Below are 21,124 nucleotides of genomic sequence, written 5' to 3' on the forward strand. Positions count from 1 at the left end.
TTGATTCACATGCCACTTGTTCTGAGGCGAATATAGTTGAAGCCCATAATGATTGGGGGGCCTGTGCAAATTTTTTGCATATGGGCCCGGGGCTGACTTGCTACACCACTGGGTGCACATAGTCAACCTTCACACTCTTACTGGTGGAATGTGCAATCAGTGAAGATTGGCCACCAGGCTGTCTGAATATATCCATGAAACCTCCAACACTATATTGGCCAGTGTTTCAGTTTCATTGTCCAACCCCTGTACATGTAAATGTAAATTAGACTGAAAATATAAAAGTGCATTCAAAATATTAATACGTACTGTAATAGTATAGAAATAACACTAAAACAACGCTGGTGCAGTATGACGTTTAAATTCATAGTGAAAAAGTAACAATATACTTAGGCTTTATACTAATTTATTTGAATTTCATTACATTTTAATTATGCTCCTTAAATCTAAAATACAATTCCATATTTGCCTCCTTAATTCAAGTTCAACTCATAGCATAACTAGAATTTAAAGCCATTCTCAAATCATTTCAATTCACTGCATGCAATCCCGCTGTTTCTGTGAGTGTTTATATGTGTCTGTGTGAACGTGTGTAGCCATACAGACCTGAAAGAAGGGCACGTCCCCGTGTGCAGACGATGATGCCTGCCAGGGTGCAGGTACACTGGCACTTAGTGAATAACGATACAGAGGAACAGCAGAGCCTGCCTCCAGTTTAAACACATAGACAGTAAGGAGACCACCTGCAGAAATTCACAAATTCCACAAACAGCTGTTTACTACATCAGTGCCTCAGACTTCAGATAGATAACTGTTCAAAATAGTGGGATCAGTATTTATTTATTTATTTATGAAAAAATTACCATAATACTCTTATTCAGCAAGGGCACATTGTGACAGTAAAGACATATATCATTATATTGAATTTATAATATTTTACAATATTACTATATTATCTATTTTATATCAAATAAATGCACCCTTGGTGAACATAAGAGTCTTCTTTTAAAAACCAACCCTAAACTTTTAAAAGGTAGTATATGAGATGTTTGAGAAGTAATGTTAACTACTTTTATGTGCAAAAAAAATGTGTAAATGGTTTTGACCCTTTAATGCCAGGTGGTATAAAGTATTACGATGAGCGTGAGCCTACATTATTTTTTGAACATACTGATAAAACATACTTTTCTAAACCTTTAGGAGTGCACTCCCTTTGTGACCTCACAGCTAACAGACATGAAATAAAAGCAACAAAACGTTCATTTGGATTTAAGGGGGATTTAAAAAACCAATTAAAATTGCAAGCATGTCTGTGAATGTATATCAGTAATGGGGTGCCTTTGTGCGCATTTTATTTTGTGATTTCACAGGAGCAGAGTTCAAGAGTACGTGTGAGAGCTGTGTGTGCCACATAAAATAGTGATGCTCTATACGAATATGTTACCCATTATAGGGTCCTATCATTTTTTGTATTTATTTTTATTATTTACAGCTGTTGAGGGGAGGATTCAGAGTGAAATACTTTCAGTTAGCTACTGCAGTCCCTCTACAGGGAGGAGATACTGCATAATAACATTAAAAAACATCAAAAGCAACTGTAGTTTTAGAGAACATCCAAACGTATTAAGTTCATTAGGTTAATTAACTGTGGGAATTTAGCCAGAATTTTATTTAAATGCACTTAACTATTAAGCAGACCGTTTCTAAATATAGTGTCAAACTTAAATCAGATTGCAACTGGATTTTTGTGGTTTCTAGCAGGTCATTATACGATTACTGTAGATACACTGTAGTGCAGTAGTTAAATAATGTCTTTTGTAGAGCTGCTTTATAGCTGAATCAAATTTGTTTCATAACTGATGGACACTGCACTGTCATTGAACTGAATTGAATCAACCCTGAACTAACTTGAGTTGACTAATGACACTATTGCCTTCTTTGGAGATTCTTATAGCTAAATTAATCTTGTTTCATAATTTGATAAACCTTACAACTGTGCCTGCATCTTAGCTTCTGGCATCCAGACACAATATCAAAACTGATATTGCTGATAATATATAAACGGTAATATGCGACTCTGGACCACAAAGCCAGTCATAAGGGTTTAAAGTTGTCCAAATGAAGTTCTTAACAATGCATATTACTAATCAAAAATTAAGTTTTGATAGATTTACAGTAGGAAATTTACAAAATATCTTCATGGAACATGATCTTTACTTAATTTCCCAATGATTTTTGGCATAAAATAAAAATCAATAATTTTGACCCATACAGTGTATTTTTGGCTATTGCTACAAATATACCCCAGCAACTTAAGACCGGTTTTGTGGTCCAGGGTCACATATATAAATAGTGCTGGGTAGCAACTGATTACATGTTATCTGGATTACAGATTCCAAAGTACTTGTAATTAGATTACATTACATTTTAAAATGCTTATAATCAGATTACAGTTACTTTTTTTTAACTCCTTAACTGTCACCTTCCATTTTTGAACATAGACGTAAAAGTGCACCAGCCATGACTTCATGAACGCTTTTGAATACAGACCTAAAGATGGTCTCTTTTTAAAGACAGTCAGCAGATTATTCAGTGAAATTATACAAACAAATGAAACAATAAAAAAATTATAGAAGTTTAAGTTAACTGTAAAAAAATGCACTGTACTACTTTTTAAATTTTTATATAAAATAAATATTTTACAAAACAGTTTTTAATCTAAAATTGCTATAAAATTAAAGCATCCTGTTTTTCTCATGTGTTTTTGATATGCTCTTACGCAAAAAAATGCATTTATTTGATCAAAAATACAGTAAAATTATGGAATTTTGTTACAATGTAACATATATTAAAGATGTTTTGTCTCTCTCTCTAATAAAGGTGCTTCATGATGCCATAGAAGAACCTTTTTTGTCTAAATGGTTCCATAAAGAATCATTAACATCTGAAGAACCTTGTTTCGCAAAAGGTTCTTTGTGGCGAAAGGTTTGTCAGATTATAAAAAGGTAAAAAAGAGGTGTTTTTTAAAGAACTTGACTGAATGGTTCTTTGTGGAACCAAAAATGGTTCTTCTAGGGCATCACTGTGAATATCCTTTTAAAGCACCTTTTTTTTAAGAGTGTATATATTAGTGCTGTCAAAAGAATTAACTAATTAACTGCACATTTTGTCTGGAATTAATCACGGTTAATTGCGATTACCTAACATTAAGGTTTTTAAATATATTTTTATATTGCAATAATTTCTCATTCAATCTTCAAATTAATGTAGAAACAACATAAAGACAGTATATTTCTGATTTTTTGTTAAATATTTATTTGATGACTGAAGTATTACTGATACCAATATTACTGATGTATCTAGGAAATTAGCAAGTGCACAGGTAAAATAAGCACACTAAATTCTAAATTAAATTGATGGATCCTTAAAGCCACTAAAGTTATTGATTTTCTCTTTTTTCTTTTGTTCTTTGATTAACAGACATCACAGCAGCTGGGTTATTAGGTTATTTGGCTGCTATTACTTTAAGAGCTACCACTGCTGAATGTGACATGAATCTGACACGCATGTTCATAATTTGATTTGCGCTTTAATATGAAATGCTACAGGCTACAGCACGCGCCACCATATTTGTGCATGCAATTAAAGTGTGCGCTACCAGCACAGTACGGCTGACATGGCAGGTAAATTTGCTTTTCCGGACATATGGCCTGACAACATTTCATCAGACCGCGGTTCACTACTGAAGCTCCTGGTCACCTGTACCTTTCCCAGAGTGTGCATCTGACAAGTCTCCTGTTTGATGTGGTCGTAAAGACATTCTGCAGCTAAATACAATTTTTGTCAAGAAAAAAAGAGACAGAAGCTGCAGTCATGAGTGGGGTGGCTAAACCTAGCTCCGCCCCTGCGTTAACCGTGTTAAATATTTTTAACGCCATTAAAATTGAAAAAATTAATCACCTACATTAACACGCTAATTTGACAGACCTACTATATATTTTTAAAATACAGTCATCATTGAGCCTTCAGATAGAAAGAGACCTGGAGAAGAGAACCTGTGTGGTCGACTATCTTGACCAATTTGTGCTAGTAGAGCACCTCAGCTAAGCTGGTGGAGGCCTAGGTGAGCTGTTTAACCATGCTCTTAAACTAGTTTACCAGTCTGACAACCTTCTGCTGATGTGACCTGGTTTTCCAGCAGGGACTACATCAAAGACTGATTAAGCTTTGATAAAACAGGTGTCAGAATTTTTCCATCCTTTCCTCCCAGCAGAGCAGAGAAACAAACCTGCGAGCATCTGTGCGCTGTTGTTAGATGCTGGTTTGGTCTGGTTTAAGGGAATTGTGGGATGGTTCCCTGAGGTAGAGCTTGTGAAGTCAGCAGTGCTGTGCAGATTATGAGGTCGCTCCATAAAAACACCTGTGAGATACATAGAGGTGGGACAGATCAGTCTATACCGCTTTCGCAATTCTCACTATTAACAAGTTGCTTATTGGCATGCGTATTACTAGCATATTGGCTGTACATTAGTACTAAAAAGCATATATTAATGCCTTATTTTACATTACCATATTCTAGATCCCTTAATCCTAAACCTAACAACTAGCTTACTAACCATTAATAAGCAGCAAATGTGGAGTTTATTGAGACAAAAGTCATTGTTAATAATGAATGATACTTGATTCTTATTTAATTGTGGCATTTTATAGTCAAACTGTTTTGCTAAACAGTGTAACTGATGATGAATAATGTACAGTCAGCTGATCAAAGCCACAAAAAAAAAAAATCCCTTCATGGTGACACTAGACATTATCCATTCCGTAATGGCTTATTGACAAAAGTTGCCTGACACCCAAATATTGGCACTACTCAAAAGCAAATGTTTCGGCTCATTGCCCGCTGCCTTCATCTATTGTATCTTTCCCTAAGCAGAAAATCTGTAAGCTAATTAAATAAGGCAGTGTAAATGAGTCAAGCAATTGTTTTCAATGAGCCACTAGAGTATAGACTCCAGCAGCGCCCGTCTGCGATGTTTAGAAGACCCACCCGAGCACATATGGCAGGCAATGCCCTGGGCACTCAGGTTGCTGCGCAGATCCAGCAGTCTCTGCAGGTTGGTGTCTCTGTGGAAGAGCACAGGTGCGTGACTGGCCGGCCGCAGGAGACAACAGCACCACACCGAGCCCAGCAGAACCAGAACATACACAGCTGAAACACAAGATAGCATGGGATATATGAGAGTGTGGTAGTATGGGCCATGTGGACAAGGAAAGGCTAATTATCACAAAAAGCTAATGTTGTGATTTAACCCTCATTTGTGTCCCGGCCATTTGGACCCTGAGAAAAAAAGTACAATTTTTGTATTTTTTCTGGAATTTTTTTTCCAACTTATTACAGTGTTATGGTAAAAAATAACAGCCTAAAAATTGCTTATAAATTTGTCATTATGCAATCATCAGTGCTGGGTAGTAACTGCTGACACATGATCATGTAATCAAATTAAAAAAAACTGCGACTGACATTACAGGCTGTGATCTTTAGTGTCCTTGTTAGTTCACTCGCAACCCGGGTTCGAGTCCCACTCCAAACAGGAATGAGGCAGGTAGGTTAGGACCGGAGGGGTTACATTGGCGCCGTTGACCCGGATAGGTGTGAGATTTAGGGGGTGAGTGTAACAGAGGCCGGCTAGTAAGAGCTGAACAGATAAACCTCACCCCTGATCTCAAGAGGTAGACTACTGACTGATGCTAGAGGCTGCGATCTTCAACGTCTTGGTTCGACTCCCATTCGGAACAAGTACCATGCGGGTCAGTTATGACCGGAGGGGTTACATCAGTGCGGTGATCTGGATGGGAGTGAAGCTCAGGGGGGAGAATGTAATGGAGCCCAGCTAATAAGAGCTGTGCAGGTAAACCTCACTCCCCTGATCTCAAAGGACGCACTAGCGACTGACGCTAGAGGCTGCGATCTTCAAAGTGCCTGCCTCCCTCGCCGATGACCTGAGTTTGAATCCCACTCGGAACAAGTGTGAGGCGTGTCGATTAGGACCGGAAGGGTTACACTGTAACAGTGAGATTGTTACAGTGGGTGTGAGATTTAAGGAGGTGAGTGTAAAAGAGGCTGTCTGGGAAGAGCTGCGCAGATAAACCTCACTTCCTTGATCTCAAGAGGTTTAGCGACTGATATTTGAGACTGTGATCTTTAGCATCCTTGTTAGTCGCCCATCTCTCTCGCCAGCAATCCGGGTTTGAGTCCCACTCAGAACAAGAACAAAGCGGGTTGGTTAGGAACAGAGGGAATACCTTTGTGCCGTGACTCGGATGGAAGTGAGGTTTAGGGGTTGAGTGTAACAGAGGACAGCTAATAAGAGCTGTGCAGGTATCTTTCAATATCTGTGCAGGTAAACTTTACTTCCCAGATCTCAAGAAGCACACTAGAGGCTGCGGACTTCAGCTTCTTGGTTAGTGTGCCCACCTCCCATGCTGGTGACCCAGGTTTGAGTTCCACTTGAAACAAGAATGAGGCGGGTCAGTTAAGGCCGGAGGGGTTACATTGGTGCCGTGACCCAGATGGGAGTGATGTTTAGCGGGTAAGTATAAGCGAGTCCAGCTGGAAATAGCTGTGCAGGTAAACTTTTACTAAACTTTACCTAATCTCAAGAGGTGTGCTAGAGGCTGCAATCTTTTGCATTTTTCTAGTGTGCCTGCATCTCTCGCTGGCAATCTAGGTACGAGTCCTACTCGGAACAAGAACAAGGCAGGTCGGTTATGACTGGAGGGGTTACATTGGTGCCATGACCCAGATGGGAGTGAGGTCTTAGCGGGGTGAGTGTAACGGAGGTCAGCTGGTAATAGCTGTGCAGGTAAACCTCACTCCCCTGATCTCAAGAGGTGTGCTACCGACTAAAAAGTTAGCGAGTGCGATCTTTAGCATCTCTGTTAGTTCGCCTGCCTCCCTAACCAGTTAGAGTCCCACTCGGAACAAGAATGTGGCGGGATGGTTAGAACCAGTGGGAATACATAGGTGCCGTGACCCAGACGGGAGTGAGGTTTGGGGGTGTTAGTGTAATGGAGGCCAGCTGGTAATAGCTGTACAGATAAACCTCACCTCCATGATCTCAAGAGGCACACTAGAGGCTACAATCTTTAGCATCCTTGTCAGTGTGCCCGCCTTTCTCGCCGGCAACCTGGGGTCCCACTCAAAAAAAGAACGAGGTAGGTTGGTTAGAACTGGAGTGATTACATTAGTGCCATGACCTGGATGGGAGTAAGGTTTTGGGGTAGTGAGTGTAATGGAGGCCAGTTGGTGATAGCTGTGCAGGTAAACTTTACTCCCCTAATCTCAAGAGGTGTGCTAGAGGCTGCGATCTAGGAGTGAGGTCTTAGGGGGGTGAGTGTAACGGAGGACAGCTAATAAGAGCTGTGCAGGTAACGCGGCAGGGTGGTTAGGACCAGAGGGGTTACACTGGTGTTGTGACCCGGATGCGATTGAGCTTTAGGGGGGTGAGTGTAATGGAAGCCAGCTGGTGGTAATAGCTGTGCAGGTAAAATTTACTCCCCCAATCTCTACAGGCATGCTAGAGGATGCAATTTTTAGCATCCCTGTTAGTGTGCCCACCTCCCTCGCCAATAAGCCAGATACAAGTCCTACTCGGAATAAAGCGGGCCGGTTATGACCAGAGGGGATACATTGGTGCCATGACCCGGGTGGGAGTGAGGTCTTAGGGGGTAAATGTAACGGAGGTCAGCTGGTAATAGCTGTGCAGGTAAACCTCACTCCCTTGATCTCAAGAGCCGCATTAGTGACTGGTGCAAGAGGCTGTGATTTTTAGTACCCCTGTTAGTTCACATGCCTCCCTTGCCAGCGACCCGGGTTCGAGCCCCACTTGGAACAAGAACAAGGCAGGCCGGTTAGAAACAGAGGGCTTACATTGCTGCCATGATTCAGATGAGAGTGAGATTTAGGGCACACTAGGAGGTTGAATGTAACAGTGGTCAGCTGGTAATAGCTGTGCAGGTAAACCTCACTCCCCTGATCTTAAGAGGATCACTAGAGGCTGCGTTTTTTTGTGTCCTTGTTAGTGCGCCCTTACTTCCATTGTAGGAAAATCTTAAGCTTCAGCATATCAGGACATTTCAGATAATGCTATTCTTCCAATTTTGTGAAAACAGTTTGGGAAAGACACTTTTCTATTCTAACTTGACTGTGCCCCAGTACACAAAGCAAGACACCGTTGGATGACTTTAGTGTGGAAGAACTTGACTGGCTCACACAGAGCCCTGACCTCAACCCCATCAAACATGTTTGGGAAGAACTGGAATGGAAACTGTGAGCCAGGCTTTGTCCTCCAACATCAGTGCCTGACCTCACAAATGCTCTCCTGGGTGAATGGCAAAACTTTTCCTAGAATTGTGGAAACTGTTATAGCTGCAAAGGTGGGACCAACTCCAAATTAATGCCTATGTATTTAGATTGTGAGGCCATTACAGTCCCTGTTGGTGGTCCCTAATGGTCAGGTGTCCCAGTCCATTAATCTATATAATGTAAGCCAGGGCTGGGCAACTTTGGTCTTGGTGGGCCTCTGTCCTGCAGAGTTTAGCTCCAACCCTAATTAAACACCTGCCTGTAGCTTTCTAGTGATCTTGAAGACATTGATTAGCTCTGTTAGGTGTGTTTAATTAGGGTTGGGGCTGAACTCTGCAGGACGGTGGCCCTCCAGGACTGAAGTTGCCCAGCCCTGGTGTAAGCTCAGATCAATGAGACCTATGATCAGTCAGTTCCAAAAAGAAATACAAAACCCATGCTATTTGAAAACAAGTTTTTAAAAAGGCTAAATCCAGTATTTGGTGATGACAAAGAATATTGTGAGATTTACAATACATTTTTCAAACACTGGTCATGTTTCACCAGGAACACTAAATTAGTTAAAGGATTTTCAGCACAAGGGTTAAATGCAACCTGCTACATTATGCATGACTGTATTGTTACTGTCTCAAAGTCTATAATTATAGCACCATTGTATCAACACTGCTCAGGCTGCTCACCTAATAAGAGGAAAGAGCAGTGGTGGCCTGGGAGAAACCTGGCTCTAATTTAGCTTATTGACATGCATACAACTGCATAAATATGCATTTACACAATAGGCGTTTGTGGAAATTTCTTGCTATGCTCCACCATGCTAATACAAGCTTAATTGCATTGTTGCAGGCACATAAGGGATGCGGTTCATAGCTCCTTTGTTTGAACTGTGAATAGACTGACCTTGAGACTAAAAAAACAAAATACAAAGAGTCTGAAACAAAACAGCCAGGAAATTTTCATCTTACTCTTGCACAAATTGTGTGTACATTAGCAGAAAAATCCAAATCTGACTTGCATGAGTTCACTATCTTACTCTTTGTTCATTTTCAGATAATCATTTATCAGACCTTTATACATTTGTAAGCATTATTTTGTCAGCCATTCTTTAGTTCTTATGAAGGTATAACGGTATATTTTTAAAAATATATTTCAGTGCAATTATTTAGACAAAAAATATTAGTTCTAGTTTTAGTTAACAATAATGTTTTTATTATTATTATTAATGATTTTTATTTTTTTTTTACAGAATACTGACAATGTTATTTTTGCATAGTATGCACAGAATGGTTGATGTACTAAATTTGCCAAATATATGTAGTATACAACCATAGCACACCCCATGAGCACTGTATCCAACAATGCAATGAGCTTGACAATCACTAAACAAAAATGTTTTTATACAAGACCGTAATATATTAAAAACATTTAATGTTTATTTCGGAGTTGCATTATAAGAGCAGTGCTGTATACAGCAAGCAGAATGTTGGCAGATCATTCTAAACATATCTTTAGACTGTGTTGAGAATGAAGCATTACTTCACCAATTACAGAATACTGCACATTATGTTCTTTATACTGCATATTACAAACTGTTACTGTTAAATAGTAAGCAACTCATTATAGGCCTTATTCCATGTAAATATGTCAAACAATAATATGCAGCATTGTTGACAGTGGTGTCTAGTTATTTTGCACTAATTTTATATAAAAATATCTCCACACTTGGCATTCTTGTCAAATACTGAGTGATGAAAGAGATTGTGGCTGATATTACTGGTTCATCCATCACTCTGGAAATGGAAGGTCATGTCAAGCGCATTAGACTGTGGGATACGATATCCCATGCAGTAGCTTGGTTGTACACTGCACACTCTGGAAAGTGTAGTAGGTCACCCAGTTATTCCATGCATTTAGAAAATTTGCACTATACTATGCATACATACATACATGCATGCATATTATATATACTCTATATAGAGTATGCATGTTGTAGCAAAGAGAAGAATGATAGTATATTTAGTATTTTTCTAACATAATCATAGTCTGGTTCACATAATTTTGTCCATTTAGGAAATGTCAAACACCCTTGTGAAAAAGAAGTGCAGTTAACTGTACTGAATGTGCACTTGTAATGTACATATATTAAAAGGTTTTTTAAATATATTCAAATATTAAAAGGTAATTACGAAAAAAAAAAATATAGAGAATATAATATTAATAAATAATACAAAACAAAACAAAATGAAAAGCCACATAAGTGCACTTAAAAAGACACTTTTATGACACCCAGTAATAATGTCAAATTAAAATTTTTACTTTGAAGTATATTTTAAATCATTATATTTCAATAATTTGTTTGTTGCGCTTAAATTTTTTTTGTTGACACTAACGGTCAAAAGTTTTTGAACAGTAAGGTTTTTTATGTTTTTCTTTTAAAGAAGTCTCTTCAGTTGACCATGCCTGCATTTATTTGATCTAAAATACAGCAAAGGAAAAAAAATCCTTCAGAAATCATTCTTATAATGTTACAAAAATATTTCAGATAAATGCTGTTCTTCTAAACTTTCTATTCATCAAAGAAACCTGAAAAAAATCTGCTCAGCTGTTTTCAACATAATAATAATGAAAATAAATATTTCTGAACAGCAAATATTAGAGCGGAATATCAGAATGATTTCTGAAGGATCATGTGACTGGAGTAATGATGCTAAAAATTCAGTGTTGAAATCACAAGAATAAATTACATTTACAAATATATTCAAATAGAAAACTTTATAGTAAAAATATTATATATAATAATATATTATTCTTCATAGTAAAAATATTTCAGAATTGTACTGCTTTTGCTGTACTTTAGATCAAATAAATACAGGGTCCTTAAAAAAACATTTAAAATCTTAATTTTATTAAACACTTTCGACTGGTAGTGTATTTTGATGTGTTGACTAACATCATAAAGCACATGTAAAGTACTTTTACATTTATTGTTAATATATTTTAAATGAAAAAAAATGCAGCTTCATCATTACAAATGTGCATTTACAAATATATGGAAATATATTTACATATAATATTGCATTTAATATTGCTTTAAAGTAAAATACATTTTCATTTAATTCTAAATAACATGCAGTTAAGTCCAAAAACATTACATTCAGTTCCCACTTCAGTGTGTTCTTTTAAAGTACGTTGTTTCTGTAATAAATGGTTTTGGTAAAAGTATACTTAAGTGTGCTACCTTTCTTTTATGTGGTAGTTTCAGGCAGAGTAAATCTAAAATTGGACATATTGTACTTTAGCTATGCACACTCTTACATGATAATTAACGTTTTACATGAAACTCACAAACACTGGCAAATCACCTAAATTACCTTAACTTTGTACCATAATTTGATATAACTTTGGGTCCACACGAACTGAGAAAAATTTATGCACAACTCCAGAAAGTAACTTCGAAACCAGTGCATCAGAGTGAAGGGTTTCAGGCAGCTCTTGGTAGATTTGTGCGTGACATACATCAGACAGAAAGCGAATGCTCTGTGGGCGGCCTGTGAGTGCATTGTCTGCAGCTGAGAGCAAATGAATAAAGATGCTTAACTAATGTGAGCATTATGAAAGCACAACACGTCTTTGGAGAGAAACCTCTAAATATTCCTAAACATGAAAAGCATTGCTCACCTATAATGGTTTTCCGTTTCTCCACTACAGGCTCTGCCACCCAGTGTCTCAGGAGCCTCTGAAGGTGAGCGCTGACCACCCCTACGCTGCCCTCAGTGGACGCGGCCGAAGGAGCTTCAGCCGAGAGCGACAGCAGCGCCGCATCCGATTCAGACTCATACACACCTGCACAGAAATCAACAACGCACAGAGTGACTCAACAGCTGATTCAGCAACCTGGACAAAGATCAACAACACAAGGTGTGAATCAGTAGCCCAATGTGATGATAATCTGAGATAATGCACTTTTTAAATCAACATGAAATCAACAGAGCCTGTTTACTTCCTTAATTCATATTCATGGTCTTATCGTGAATGAGTCATCGGTGCACAGTATTCCAGATGCTCCAATATTCCAAACTGTCTTTATGATGTTTATCAAAATGAAATAGCATTCGTCTCTGAAATGACATTTATTATTACCTGGTTCCAATTCTACCGTTATTAGAGCAACATCATCATCATCTGAGAGGGGACTGGGACTGGCAGACAGTTTAGTAAGAGTGCTCCACCTGTTAGGGTTAAAGGGAAAATTCACACAAAAATGCTTGTATTGTATTCAAACATCAATGTAATTACATGAAAATGGGTGACTGGCAACAATTCATTAAAAAGATACAAATCAGTATAAGGATTCAGGAAACAAATATCACTAATTCTCTCATCGGTCATATCCGGACTGCTTTTATGATACATTTATGGTTCTTTTCCATAATTTTTTCATCTTAAAAGGTTCGGTTTTAGTGTAACTGCATGGAAAAGAGCGACCAGCACATTGAAAGGAAAATAAGAAAGTCTTACAGGTTTGCAACGGCATGATAAAAGTAAAAGTTCTGTCATCATTTACTCACTTTAAATGTCATTCCAAAACTGTATGACTTTTTATCTACTGTGGAGCACAAAAGAAGATATTTTGAAGACTGTGCTTGTCACTTATTTCCATGCAATTGCAATTAATAGGACTGAAGCTTTAAAGCTTCAAAAGCAATGCAAAGGAATCTTAAAAGTGGTTCATCTGACTTGTGCAATAGCTTAAAGTGAGAATAAGTATAGAGAATAATGTTCCCTATTCTAAATTGTTACCATTTAGCACATTATTCACTAATAATGTTTCCCTTCCCTGTTAATTAACTCGAAAACTGCTGTGAATGGATCACTCAGTCAGTGAATTTGAGAACTGAATCAGTCTGGTTCATGAACAAATCATTGCCCTAGTAAAAAATTAATAGAGTTAAAATGCATGTATTTTATATTAAGCATAGTTCAAATCTATTTATTTATTTGGAGTACTATTTGTCCACAATGCACATTTCTTAATATGAAGCTTAAAATAAGGTTTAATGTCATTATTGATGATTGTATGATCTTTAAATGAAGAGTTCATTTGCAAAAACAGATAACTCAATTTTAATAACAATTTTCAAAAATCATGTTTTTTCATTGGGCATTTCAATTAACCCTCTGGTTGTGTTTGGATTCCTGTTACACTTGTGGTGTTCCCGGTCAAAAATGACCAGAATCCAAACAATTGCTTTTACATCTGTCATTATGCTATATTATCACTAAAGATTAGATTCATTCTTTTTGTCAACTTGTTTTCTTTCATTTAGGACTGGTTTTGTGTTTCTATTTGAATCGGATTAATCGTAGGCCTCATTTATCCGAAAGTAGGCAAAACTGTACAGAATTGCACAAAGTCACTTGTGGTGTTCCCAGTCAAAAATAACCGGACTCCAAACAATTGCTTATAAATCTCTCATTATGGTATATTATCACCAAATACTGGATTCAATCTTTTTGTCAATTTGTTTTCTTTCGTTTAGGACTGGCTTTATGTTTATATTTGCATCCGATTAATCATAGGCCTTATTTATCTGAAAGTAGGCAAAACTGTACAAAATTGCACAAAGTTACACTTGTCAAAAATGTCTGGCCATTGAAAGTGAATGGGAAAGAATGAAAGTAAGAAAAACAACTAGTGTTCAGGAGCATTTTGTAGGGTATCAGAGCGAATCAGACAAATGGAAGATTCGATCAGAACATTTGGTTGAAACCAAAGAGCCAAATTCCACAAAAAGCCCCAGGACCACTTCATAAATCTGTCCAGGATACCCTCTCACCAGCCAGCCTGAAGTAAGCCTAACCAACTAACTTTCACAGCTGTGAACAACTTGCAGCATTAAAACAAAAGAACACAATTATTGATAATCCCAACCCAGAAAGGAGACTGTCAATTTTGGGGCAAGAAACCCAAGACCATTGGTCAAAGATACAGCACATCAGGACCATCACATGAGGAAACTTTGTTGGGTGATGCTCCCCCACCCAAGACAAGAACCAGACTGAAATTCCTTCAGAATTCTTTTGTTCCTCAGAACATGCCCCTAGTTCATAGAATGGCAGAGAGACTGTCCCTTTTACCTAAATATGCACCAAAATGATGCTTAAAAGGACTTGTGAATGAACATCAGACCATTGCATAACTCCCTACTATGTATGTTACTCACACATTTGTCTATTATGTTCTAATCACTCGTTGTGTATGTCCTTTTAATAACTATTGAATAGCTTAAGGGTTTATATTCATGTTTGGTATGTATGAGTTTGAACATTCATGCTTTGAACATTTCTACCAATTAATTCTTTGTCAAATGCATTGTATTCATGTTATAGAAATCATGGCCAAATTATACTCTGCAAGAGCGGGAAAATTCTGACCATGTGACTGATAAGATAACATGCTGATTTATGTTTTGGGAGGAGAAACATAGCAATATCCCGAGTTAAGACAACATCTAATTGGTCAAGACACCATTTTGGGATGTGTCCAAAGCTGAGTTTAAAACCCCAGGACACCATAAAATTTTGATTTTAGCTATTGGTTTTAACCATCACTTCTAGTCATGCTTTTAGCTGTTGCTTTTTAGCGCTTTTAGCTATTGGTCTTTTTAATAGCTATCATGCTTTTTGCCATCATTTTTGCCACTGCTTTTTGCGTTCTTTGAACGCTTCCTGGCTTGCACGCCAGCCACTCTTCTAAACGAAAGTTTGACCACGAACTTCCAGCCAATCAGCAACCTTGGGAAAGCCCCTTTCTGCAACGACGTCATCGAAGGGAATCCTCTAACACAAAGGCAACGCAAGTACAAACCTCCAGATTCTAGCTGAACTGGTGCATTTGATATAAAGTTTAATAGCCTCATTGAGAAACTCAGTGCGAGGGTTAATTAAATGATTGATGGTTGTTCAGGTCTAAGCAATTGCATATATTGCTATAAACTTGGGATTTCATATTTTCACTCTTCTAAACTCATTCTTTCCTCATTTTCTCTCTTTCTGCAACTTGTATGAATGTGTGATTGCGCGTCTATGTGTTAGATTAGTTTATATGTCTAAGGTTTTTCCAATAAATTCCTATTCATATTGAAAAGAGAAGTATCTTGTGTTTTGTGCTTATAAATTAATGTCTTAAACTGCTGACCTTGTTACCGTGCTAATAAATAGTGTTTTCACTATATTTTGTATATTGGTGTCCAGTACAGAGTTGATGTTATACGGCTCACTCAATGAATCACTGGCCGATTCATTGATCCGCTGTAAAACGGAGATTCTGTTCAATCTTAAATGATTCCCTTTGAGCTAAATTGACTTCTGTAAATCCCTTACAATTTTGTGCTTGCAAACATAAAGGCCTTGGACCTGTGTGTGTATAGATGCTTGTATACTCACGCTATCTCTCACACACACTATTATGAGTATTATACCTATTTCATCCTACCTTGAACTGGAAGCAATATGCTTTTATAACTCTCTCTGTGATAAACCTTTCACACAATCACACGCTCACACTGCCTTGTCTTTAGCCTAGGTTTTGAGGCTTTCATGTTCTCACGAAAGTTTACAAATAAATGCTTTAGCACAGAGAGAGCTTCAGCTTGTTGTTTCATGATATTGTGTGCAGGATATATATAACTAAAATATAACAGTTTTGGTTTGTTGATCCATTAAATGTTATAATGTAAATAATCTTAATGTGTTCTTTCTTTTATATCACAATGGTCAGATTTAACAGGAACAACATAAGTGTTACTTTGTGCCCCTTTTCAGAAAATAAAATAATTCCAAAATAAAGATCCTGTTTTTTGTGATCTTCCCCATTCACTTTCAGTGGCTGGCCATTTTTGACGAGGGTGACTTTGTGCAATTTCGTACAAAATAAAAGCATTTAAAAGAAAACTTCCTGATTAAACAATGCACTCTAGTGCGATAAACAGTGCAAATTTTTATATTTTTTTTATCTCATTAAATCACTGACAGCATGTGCCGTTTGTTTAGACACGCGACACTGCACAGAGCGGGACACTTCGAAGGCAGATTTAAAACATCAACAACAAAACGGTGTGTACAGTATACTGTAGTGCATGTTTTCATGTCATTACTAAGCGATGAATTTGTTGACTAGATACTGCATTACTAGAGTTAGCACAGCAGTATAGTTTTGCCTGTTTGGTGATCAAATAAAGTCTTGTAGACCGAGTTCTTCTAGAGGCGGTGCTGCACTTTTGCCCGTTGTGTGACTAACATATTTTTATATTTTGATTAGATCACCACAAATGTTCTAGAATAGAAGCAGTTAAATTGAGAAGGTATACAAAATCCATATGTATGTATTCAGTACTGTGGCTTTTGTGTAGATATTTAAAGATGCCATCTTTAGCTTGATTGTTGATGTAATGGTAAAACTTTACAATATGAGTCCATTTGTAATATTAAGATTGATAAAAGCTGTAGAATAGAAGTATTGTTCCTTGTTAGAGTCTGCTAATTTCAGCATTTACTGATATATTTTAAAAAGTTTAGTTGCTTTTGTTAACATTAATGAACAATGAACTAACTGTAATGATCAATATATAATTAATATTAATATTTTTATTCATTTACAAAGTATGGTTCAGTAGGCTACTTTTTTTTTTTTTTTTTTAATAGTAGAGCACTTTTTATTTTCCGTATCCATTTTAAAAGCTATTGGTTGATTAATCGGTATTGGCCAGTGTGGTCCAACCTAGTTATCGGTATAAATCCAATATCGGTCGACTTTCTATAAAAAATTATTTTTTCACTTCTTTCAGAAAAATGAGGCATACGATTAATTAGATGCAAATATAAACACAAAGTCCTAAATGAAAGAAAACAAGCTGACAAAGATTGAATCCAATATTTGGCGATAATATAGCATAATAAGTGTATTAGCAGTTGTTTGGAGTCATTTTTGAGTGTGACTTTTTGCAATTTGTACAAAATAAAAGCATTTAAAAGCTAACTTTCAGTTTAAACATTAAAGCACACTAGTGTGATGAACAGTGCAAAATTTCATATTTTTTTTATCTCATATTGTGAAAATTATTCATAAAAATGATTTTTTCAGTCAAAAAACGAGGTACCTTATTTTAGAAAAATTAGGCCTACGATTAATCAGATGCAAATAGAAACACAAAACCAGTCCTAAATGAAAGAAAACAAATTGACAAAAAGAATGAATTCAATCTTTAGTGATAATATAGCATAATGACAGATTTATAAGCAATTGTTTGGAGTCCGGTCATTTTTGACTGGGAACACCACAAGTGTGACTAGGTGAAATAAAACCCACAAAAAATTATGAAAATTTGAAAAAAACAATTCAGAGAAGTACTTATACCCTGTGTGAACACAGTCAGTAAGTTTGAGTCCAATGCGATACGAATATTAACTAGCATTTTAAAAGAAAATCTTTTCCGAGTCAATATGACCCAAACACAACCAGAGGGTTAATCTTAGGTTAGGTTATCTGTAACTAAAAAACAAAAAAAACAAACAAACAAACAAACAAACAGTGAACTAACACAATAAAACACAATAAAACTTCAAACAAGACAACATAATAAAAACATGATTTTTGATTTTAAAAAATGTTATCCGTTATCCATTTTTGCAAATAAACTCCTCCAATAATATTGGTCTTAAAATGCAAAATATTTAAAGTGCATCTGAAGTATATTTTCAATAGTTCCACTTTTGCACAATCAAATACACTTAAGTATATCTTTAGTTGGACTTCAGCACTTCTGCACAATTAAAGTTAAAGCATTAAGTACAAACTTAGTTGTTCCAATTTAGCAGACTTTAAACATACCAGTTTAGTATACTAAAGGTACAACTGCAGGGTCATTTTTTAAATACATGGTATGTAAATATATTTGCAGTACTTAGCATGAAATAAATGTATTTTTAATACATTTTAGTACATTTATTTTTCACTAGGATGAGACCAGTTTTGTGAACTGAATCAGATGATTCATTAACAAGAGTCAACTCAAAATACTGATTCATGAAACATGCATTGCTACTTCTCTCATCAGGCATGCATATCTGGGCTGCTTTTATGATATATTTATGATTCTTTTGCATCGTTTTTTTTTTTAATCTTGAAAGGTTCAGTCTTCATTGAATGTAACTGCATGGAAAAGTGTGACCAGCACACTGAAATTTCTGTGTCTGATTAAAGAAAGAAAGTCACACACGTTTAGAACAACTTGATGATGTTAATGACGACAGCGTTTGAATTTCTTTGTGAACTATTACTTTAAAGGGATACAGTAGTTTGCCCTAAAATGAAAATTCTGTCATTCCCCTCATGTTGTTATAAAAATCTGTAAGATATTTCTTCTTCTGTAGAACAAAAAAGATGTCCAACACAATCTCCCAAAATTGACCTATCGTAAGTCTTTCCTCTCAAATGCAGATAAGCCAGTGGCAGTTGAATATCAGTTGCACGGGGAGCTGAACTCAGACATCTCTAGGTTTCAGTGCCCTAGAGAAACACTGGAAGATCCAAAGCTCTCATCAGTCTGATGGTGTTTATGCTACAAAAAATGGTAAAATGATATGCCTGGAGTACTTGTAACACTGATTCCAGGTATCCTAAGAGGATAGACAGTGGAATTTGGAATTGATTTTATTATTCAATGTTCATTTTCTGGTTTTCATACTCTCATTAAGTTACAATTTTCATCTGCTCAAGCAAACATTAATGTCATCTTGTGCTTCAGCAAGATATCTCTGGCTAAAATTACACTTTAAATAGGTTGTTGTTTTTTTAAACCCAACCATTATGTTGGGTTATTTTTCCAGTGTTGGGTAGTTTTTGTGTAACCCAGTTGTTGGGCTAGTGGCTGGGTCAATCTCACTGAATGCTGAAACTATACACCCCTCCCTCTGACGAAATAACCCACTGTGGGCACTTTAACCAAGCTGTTGGTTTACAGTCGAAGCACTGGCTTTTCATTGTCCTCAGGAGACAGCGAGTCCTTAGTGGACTTCTTAGGCGAAGTTGAGGTTTGTATCCGTTTTATTCCATCTATAAAATCTTTATTGTGCTGTAAATTATTTTATTTTATGCAACACAACATACAGACAAGACGTCAGTCAGTTAAATGCGTCAGCAAAGGTCATCTCGCGTGATGAAACCACCTTGCCTTGCATAACATAAATTAATTATAATACTGTTTAATTAATTCAGATTTTAAAATATGTTCTCAAAACTCTGTACTGTTTGTTTATCGACAAGTTATGAAGTCAGTCATGTTATCTTTTAGCTACGAGTGAAACGCAAGGGGGCGGTCTTAAGTTCACAGTTTTCCCGAGGAATAGCAGTCCATTGGCGGCTTAGATTTCAGCGACACACCGGCACGAGAATCTGCATTATTTTGGTTAAAAAGGATAACCGTTTAATACACTTGAATTAAAACAGAACTTTTAAATGTTATATACATTTACAAAATGCTTGTTAAATGAGTTTAAATGTATGCAAAGTTGAAAACTATGCAGCGTAATTTAATTTGTCTTGCATTTTTGTCCTTTTTTTTTTTTTTTTTTTTTTAGCTTATTAATAAATGTTTATGTTTGGATTATACTGTTGCCTCCAGTAATTCTGTGTCTGCTTTTTAATTTCCAACCTATTTTTGGTTCAATTTAAGCCAGCAATAGTACCATTTCATTTAATATTTGACCATGTTGGGTCAAACATTTAACTTTAATTATAGTTTGTCCATATTTGACCCAGCATTGGGTTACCAAAATTACCCGGATCGGGTTGTTTTAACCCAGCGTTTCTTAGAGTGTAGCTAACGTTAAAGTTACTGATTCTATACCAGGCCCATTCAATTGGTGGAGAAGACACGCAATATGTTGAATGGCTATAATTAATGCCTAAAATTGAGGGGAAGATGCATTTAATATAGACATCAGCAGTCTTGTTATCAAAAATACTGGCCTTTATTAAAGGAGAACCCACTTCTAGAACAACAATTTACAAATAATTTACTCACCCCCTTGTCATCCAAGATGTTTTCTGTCTTCAGGTGTAAAGAAATTATGTTTTTTGAGGAAAACATTTCAGGTTTTTTCTCCATATAATGGACTTCATTGGTGCCCGATTTTGAACTTCCAAAATGTAGTTTAAATGCAGCTTCAGAGGGCTCTTAACGATACCAGCTGAGAAAGAAGGGTCTTATCTAGCGAAATGATCGGTCATTTGTTTTGAAAAATAAAAATTTGTATACTTTTTAAGCACAACAGCTCATGTAGCACAGGCTCTGGGATGCGCGTTCACAATGCTACGAATTAGTGATGGGTCGTTCTTGAACGATTCTTTCATTTTGAACGAATCTTTAAATGTGACTCGGAAGAACGAGTCGTCTCGGGGAGTGATCATCCTATTAGGTTCTGCACTGGAATTAGTTCACCTGTTTCGAGTCTTCAAGTTTTTCGAGTCGTTTGTTCATCTTATGGGGCTGTCATGTGGTGAACAAATGACTCAAATAATAAATAATAACAATACGTTTATTTTATATAGCGCCTTTCCAGAAACTCAAGGTCGCTTTACAATATCAAGAATAGTTATACATAACAAGAGACAAAAAAAAAAAAAACAGAATACAGATAAACATGAAATCCATAGCAAAAATCCAATCACATATTCAAAGATCTGGAAAACAAGAAGAGAAA

The 21,124-nt window shown here is 36.6% G+C and overlaps 1 protein-coding gene across 1 annotated transcript in view; it reads right to left on the bottom strand.

The window, feature by feature from the left end:
- Positions 1 to 21,124, bottom strand: part of disp3 (dispatched RND transporter family member 3) — an 87,976-nt gene that overhangs the window by 27,938 nt on the left and 38,914 nt on the right. The window contains exons 8-12 of the mRNA XM_051117660.1: positions 12,503 to 12,591; positions 12,041 to 12,205; positions 5,048 to 5,209; positions 4,289 to 4,420; positions 607 to 743 (exon numbers count right to left, since the gene is read on the bottom strand). Of these exons, the coding sequence (XP_050973617.1) occupies positions 607 to 743; positions 4,289 to 4,420; positions 5,048 to 5,209; positions 12,041 to 12,205; positions 12,503 to 12,591 (685 nt within the window). The remainder of the gene's footprint in view (positions 1 to 606; positions 744 to 4,288; positions 4,421 to 5,047; positions 5,210 to 12,040; positions 12,206 to 12,502; positions 12,592 to 21,124) is intronic.

Source organism: Labeo rohita, chromosome 8 (genome assembly GCF_022985175.1).
Source record: "Labeo rohita strain BAU-BD-2019 chromosome 8, IGBB_LRoh.1.0, whole genome shotgun sequence".
Classification (NCBI taxonomy): domain Eukaryota; kingdom Metazoa; phylum Chordata; class Actinopteri; order Cypriniformes; family Cyprinidae; genus Labeo; species Labeo rohita.